Source organism: Sinocyclocheilus rhinocerous, unplaced genomic scaffold (genome assembly GCF_001515625.1).
Source record: "Sinocyclocheilus rhinocerous isolate Xijiao unplaced genomic scaffold, SAMN03320098_v1.1 scaffold1012, whole genome shotgun sequence".
Taxonomy (NCBI): Eukaryota; Metazoa; Chordata; class Actinopteri; order Cypriniformes; family Cyprinidae; genus Sinocyclocheilus; species Sinocyclocheilus rhinocerous.
Genome location: NW_015640039.1, coordinates 885,711 through 893,004, shown reverse-complemented (window position 1 = coordinate 893,004; position 7,294 = coordinate 885,711). Strand labels below are relative to the sequence as shown.

Genomic DNA, 7,294 nt, shown 5'->3' with positions numbered 1-7,294 from the left:
TATTTTTAGAAACCTGTTTTGCAAATAATAACATTTTAATGGACTAAAAGTCCACTTAAGTGTACTCAATGAAAGACACTTTCATGACTATGTTTCTTAACACACTTCAGTAATTTTTTTGAAAAAAGTGATAATTTTCAGATTAAACATTTAAGTTTGAAGTACATTTTAAATCATTTGAATAACTATTTCCATGCTTTAAATACGTACACTTATTTTGATGTGCAGACTAGCATGTAAAGTATGCAAAATTATAATTTGAATATTCAAAATTACAAAGTATGAAAGATACTAAATTGCAGCTTCACCATTACAAATGTGCAAAAACAAACATATTTAAAAAGTGGTGGCATACACGTTTCAACAGAAATTGCATTTAAGTATTTAATGCTTAAACGTGCATTCAATATATATTTAATGGACAGCAGAATTATGAAATTACATAAAGATGTAAAGTTCTAAAACTCTCTTTAAACCCTCTATATTTATACAAATATTAATGCACCATTACATTAAATATATTTTTCATAGACTAAGCGTATATGCAAATTTCAGTTGATTTAATATCACAAAATAAGGACAGACTTCATACAGTAAAATGTCATGTGGACATTAATTATACACCTTAATTCTATTCTTAATGACGTACATCTTCATTATTGTAAGTGAAATATGTATATGCATACATCCCTTCTTGTGTACACTGATTATTAACCATTTATCAAAGTAAAAAATGTTCACAAGATGTCAAATGGCTTTTGTTTGTGTGTATTCTTAATCGCTGGAAGCAGCATAGTTTCCAATTCGCACCAGACGCTCCTGTCACAGCTGGACGCAACAGATGTCTTCCCTCTGATTGGCAGCCGAAGGATGAGGAATCCATATATGTCCGCTGCCACCAAGATTTATCAATCAGATTAAAAGATGAGACACAGAATAACTGATTATTTAAATTAGTGAGAGTAATTGTCAGATATGCATTTTATAGTCCCCAAACAGACTGGTTTGTGAACTCTTTTTCAATACTCAACAGCTTACTGTACATTATCCCTCATAATAAATCTGTGTTCTTTCCTCATGCACCTCTTTCATCATCTACCAGATGTCAACAGTGGTCAATATAGTTTAGTTACTGCACTTCATTGTGAGCTTCAGCCCTCGACTTTTTCTCTATCTTCTCGATGACTTCTCATCAGCATGAAATTGCCACTTCTTCTAACTGTCTCTCTGTCTCTGAAGAGGCAAACAAAATGTACCTGCAGTGGAGAAGTGGTTCTAAGCATTACACACTTATGTATTCATGCCAACTGTCCTTTGAGATTTGAGGAACCACAGACCATGAGTTTTATAAATCATAATAAAACTAGTGGCTAACCATTATTGGCATCAAGGCACACCCTCAATGAATGTGCTCTCGTTTCACTAATCAGATAAATACACTGCCTACTGTATATGCCCATGTGTATCTTTAATAATCATCATCGTATTTTTCGGCACCATTCTCATCCCTTTATGTGTATTTCCACCTCTTGCTCATCTCTAGTGCACTTTGATCTCCATTAGTGAGGAGATGAGGAGAGGTGGTCCTACTGCAAGCTAGAGCCTCATTATTTAGTTTTGCGTCAACGGCCGTTTGGATTTTCTTAGGCTGATTTCTGATTTTTCTCAATTGATGAGAGACATGTAATATAAAGATGCATTCTGATTTTTTTAAATCATGTAAAACTGATTCATATCATATTTTATTTGCTGCTATTATAGTGTATTGTAACATGGTTCAATTGAAACCTCAAGTATGATAAATAATAAGCCACAACCATACTATCAACCAGTTTTCCTACTACAGACACTGCCAGCCATATCATAGCACAAAATAAAAACATTTTACGTGTTTTTTTTTTTGTATAATTGAAACGAAGACATAGATCTCAAAAGCTTTGCTGGTCTTATTTTCCTCTACGTTTACTGTCATCGACCAAAATGCCTATTTTATTGCATTTTGGGAAAACGCAGTGGGCGTCCGCTTTGAAATTATCCTGTGTTGCATTGATGGTGTTTCTGGGTAAGTAAAAAAGCTTGTAATATGGAAAAAATAAAGATAAAGGTCACCATTAAAATGACCATTCGACGCTTTAATTAATTTAAATGTGCCAGTCAAACAGATGTGTTAATCTAGCCATGTCTGTGCGTTAAAGGATGCTCATAAAATTAGGAATATATCATTACATCATAGCATTTGATAGTTTGTTACAAATCATCTGTCAAACACATTGAGCAACAATGTTGTGATGTTTTTCACATCGCCATCAACATTGACTGTTTTGATTGTGAAGCCGTTGTGAGCGCATTCAGCTTGACTATGAAAAATAAACAGGATATATTATGTCTTATTTTCATATTCATTGTCGCGAAATAAACAGCACTTCTGGGTGTTTCAGACAAGCAGCTTTGATAAACATTGAGCAGTGCTACGGGTTTAATGATCTGTTTAACATTATAGCTACAATTAGGTCCGTGTCGTATAGTCGATAGTGTTTGTATCACTCCGTTTATTTATTTTTTCAGTGACGCTTTCTTGAAGTTACATCGTTACACCAGTAAGTGGCAACAAATGAATGTGTTTATGAGCGAGTCATAGAATCTTTCTCTCAAACGATTCCTTCAAAACGCTGACTCATTAAAAACAAAACACTGCTATCTGCTGCTCTGAGACAAAAAATATTCTGCTTCGTTTCGAACTATTTTCGTTGGTGGAACAAAACATAATTGGAAATAATGTGAATAAAATGTAAGTTAATTGCTCCCTCCCATTGACTGTTCAGTAAAGATATTGATAAAAGAGAGAAAAAAAAACAATAAGATTAAATAATAATAATAATAATAGTTAATAATACTTTATAATATTATTAATTGTATTATTAATACTTTATAATAATACAATACCTTTGGGAGAGGAAAATTGGCCTGATGAAGTGAATCATATATATATATATCAAGAAATGTCTGAACAAGCAAACAAGTCGTCGCCTTGGAATTATAAGGTTCTATCTGACATTTTTGTCAAACTTGAGTTATACACATGTGATGTTTCTTTTGTAATCTGTGTACATTTTGGGACTTTTTTTTTTAGAAAACAAAAAGGGTTCTATCTACAGAAGTCTATGGAATGCTAAAACTTTGAAGCTCAATATTTCAAAACTGCTCAGAATGCAGATAAAAACCTTATAATTCCAAGGCGGCGAAGTCTAGTTAAAATAATTAACGAACGGTCATAACCAATATGCATGTTCTGGTTATTTTGCAGATTGGTTTATTGCTACAGCTGTGGCTTCATAAGACCATTTCTGTTAAAGGTTGCATGAGGATTATGTATCTCAACAGAAGGCAGATGACCTACTTTCTTGTGCATAATCCATGTGGTATAGTTTACAAATTATAATTCATTAATATTTTCTTAGCAAACTACTGTTAATTGTAGGCTTAACATAAAGGAAACACACCAGAAGAGTGTCACACAGCTGAATTTGGAAGTTTAATTCAAGTTCAGGTGCAAACAATGCAGTTTTTCTAAAAAGCCACTAGAGGGCGTAAAACCCAGTGTTTCGGTGACAGTAGGGGAACGTGACCTGCAATTACAATTAAAACCCAGTTTCACTTATCTGTCTACCTCCAAAAATCCTCATACTTCTAATCTTAAATTATGTAATACATTTAGATGATATGGCCATATGTAAAAATCTAAAAGCTATTAGATATGTTCTATACATAGATGACAAATCTCCTTAAAAATGCACAGTTAATGTCTTCACATGCTCACGTTTGATGTAGATTAATTAATTGATATATTTATTTAAAATAAATGCCAATTTATTTTTTTTAAACTATTGCAATAGCATTCAGAAATGTGGCTTAAGTGTTCAAATATGTTAAGAATTTTAATGCAAGTTTTTATCTCAAGAGAACTTGGCCTTAGTAACTTCCCTGGGTAAAATGATTTGCATATCAATACCACATTGAGGTATATAGATAAATACTATGGATTTTAGCAATATTTGTGCGGCATCCTATTCTCCAGGAGATTGAACTTAATAATACATTTCAGTCGGCTTCCTGGAAAATACTGAATCATTCCACAAGCCCCCAAAGCTATTGAACTCAATTTCACTATTGAAACCGCCTCCTCTTCTTCTTCAGTGTAAAGGTACAATGCACTACAGTTTTTACTGTATTTTTTCCCCCTAATAATTCATCCTTGGTAAGCATAAGTGAATTCTTTAAAAAAAAATTTTTAAACATATCCCCAAACTTTTGAATGGTACTGTAGCGTTTTCACATTTAAAAGATAACGGACAGAAAATATAAACCACTATTTGGAGAAAATCTATTAAGGATTATAGGAGTAAATTCTGAGTAATTTGCGCGTAAAACGGACCTTCCTAAAAACTTTCCTCCAAATTCACAAACACTTCATATATTTCAGATTGGATAGTTAAACATGTGTATGTTAACGAATTCCAATCATTCGTAAATAGGGCGCTCGTGCACGCTCATTTACAATTAGCATAGGCTAATCCCCGCCTATGAATTACAGCTACGTAAATTGCGTCCCCTCCTCCATTGATTGGACGGCTGGGTAAAAAGTGACAGTGACAAGCGCTGTGTTTTACCCAAAGCTAAACAGTTTATCAACTCTCAGCTACAAAACAAAAAAAAAAACGGAGCAAACAAACTTGTAAAATATTATAATGGCAGTGCATCAAATTCAGTGTCATCAGTTTGCCAAAATGAACACAGAAGAACGTTTTACGCACCATTTAGATGTGGTAGGAAGCAGGTGTCAATTTCTTTCTTCACAACAAACCAGCGATGTCATGATTATGATGATACATTGACATAATAATAAATACTAGTTAGCAATATCTAGCAGCATAACTCACCATGTACTGTTTTTGTACATGCAAAAAAAAAATTATGTTATTCACTGACGATTTTGTCTGAGAGTCGTGGTCGCCATTCATTGGGTCTCATTCATGAAACATTCGTAAATATAGGAGTAAATTCTGAGTAATTTGCGCATAAAATGGACCTTCCTAAAAACTTTCCTCCAAATTCACAAACACTTCATATATATCAGATTGGATAGTTATTACCCAAAGCTAAACAGTTTATCAACTCTCAGCTACAAAACAAAAAAAAAAACGGAGCAAACAAACTTGTAAAATATTATAATGGCAGTGCATCAAATTCAGTGTCATCAGTTTGCCAAAATGAACACAGAAGAACGTTTTACGCACCATTTAGATGTGGTAGGAAGCAGGTGTCAATTTCTTTCCTACCAACTAACGTTTTGAAAATATGAACATTTTCATGAATTCGAAAGTTTATGTCAGAACGGCTTTACGAACGATTTAAACAAAAATTAGTTCTGCTTGTGTTTCATGAATGAGGCCCATTGTCATTGTATGGGAAAGAGCAGCTTGAACATTCTGTTATAAATAACTATGTTTGTGCTCTACAGAAAAAAGTCATACAGATTTCAAGACATGAGGGTGGGTAATTGATGACAAAATATTATTTTTTTGCGGTGAACTATCACTTTAAATAGTGGATCAATAGATAAAATCCAACTGCAGTAGCACAGTTGTCTGTAAGCCGAGTGTGAAATATGGTAGACTATGAGGAAATGATAGCTGTTAATATCTGCTTCTCGCTGAAATACAGATGCATGGATTGACACTCAAAGTTTTGCCCACAGTATTGTATTCATTAGGCAGAAACACACTAAATGTGGTGTACTGAAACCATCTAAGCAGATTTGTTGTGGTTACATACATTTTAACAACCTTATTCGGTTCACTTTTAAGATTAAAGAGATGATTTCAGTAATTAAGAAAAATCACATGAATATGAGTGAGAAGTGAAATGAACAGTGAAACTGTAGACTGCCCCAAATACTGTAGTAGTAAATCCTAATATTGTATTCCAAACCTTATCTCATGACAAAAACTTACTTGTGGGAACTTTTTCACAAAACACGAAATACGTACCAATAAGTACATATCACTGCAGTTTCCAACAGAAATGAACACTAGAGGCGCTAAAACAGCGAGCACTTTTAATCGTTTTCATACACATTTATGATTACAGCTCGTTAGCTCAGCCGGCACGGAATTGGATTTAAGATGCGGAATCCTTGGGTATGAATCCCGTGAAAAAAAACATGACCTACGATGAAAGATTATAGATTGAAAAATAAGCTAAAACAGCATGCTTGCGATTGCTTTTTTACGTCATATTCGCTTTTGTTCATACCATTGGATAGATCAGGCTCTGTAATCATTATGAGCACAAATTTTAATTGTTGCTTAACACGTTCATTGTGTCCACTTAACTGAATACAAGTTATTAACTGACCACATAACATATATTATAACTGTAAATTACTGCCATATGGATATTACTCTGACACGCATCTGTGGCTGATAACAGAATACTTCCTAAGAAGGGTCATGTGCAACAAACTTCTGTATTCTGTAAAAAAAGGTTGCGTCGCTTCCGGTTCAGGTCTTTTGTGTTTTGCTAAATATGAAGTTGTTTTACTCAAAATGCCTTGAAAGAAGATACCAAAGATGATCATAAATGATAGCCATCACATATGTGACCCTGGACCACAAAACCAGTCATAAGTCGCACAGGTATATTTGATGCAAATCAAGCAGTGGAATATTCTGGTCTACTTTCTCAGGTTTGGCTCCAGTATATTGCATAAATGCTAAAAACACTAATAGGCCATATGCCTAACAATAAATATTCAATAACGTGTCCACCAAAGCGTTTTTAGCCAGCTGAAAAACTGTCAGGCACTCTTCTTAAAACACAATGTCCATAGATATCGCTATTAACATTTTCTCCGACAAGCGAATGTGATGAGACTCGTTTTCCGGTTTGGTCAGGTGACATTGAAACGAACATTGACCATTGAAAGAAATATTTTCTTTAAAGCTGCTTTAAAACTATATGCATTGTTATAAGCAGTATCCAAATAAACTTGACTTGAAATGAAATCTATGCGATAAACAAGTTAGGTCAAAAATAATCTAAAAGTAATCAAAAAGACGTTAGGTCAAAAGTAATCTAAACGTAACGTCTCGGTTACGTATGTAACCCTTGTTCCCTGAAGGAGGGAACGGAGACGTCACGTCGACGAATTGGGATCTCGCTTAGAGAGACCAATCCATTTCGAGTGTAAACTAAACGAGCCAATGCACATTGGCATGCGATGATTGCATCCAGC

General features: G+C 34.1%; 1 protein-coding gene across 2 annotated transcripts in view; it reads left to right on the top strand.

Moving 5' to 3' along the window:
• Nucleotides 1–1,814: 1,814 nt before the first annotated feature.
• The window catches only part of scn2b (sodium channel, voltage-gated, type II, beta), a 16,743-nt gene continuing 11,263 nt past the window's right edge, over nt 1,815–7,294 (top strand). For both annotated transcript variants that reach the window (XR_001641342.1, XM_016568222.1), the window contains exon 1: nt 1,815–2,062. Coding sequence is in view for 1 of the 2 variants with exons in the window: in XM_016568222.1 (XP_016423708.1) it covers nt 1,981–2,062 (82 nt within the window). In the remaining variant the exon portion in view is untranslated. The remainder of the gene's footprint in view (nt 2,063–7,294) is intronic.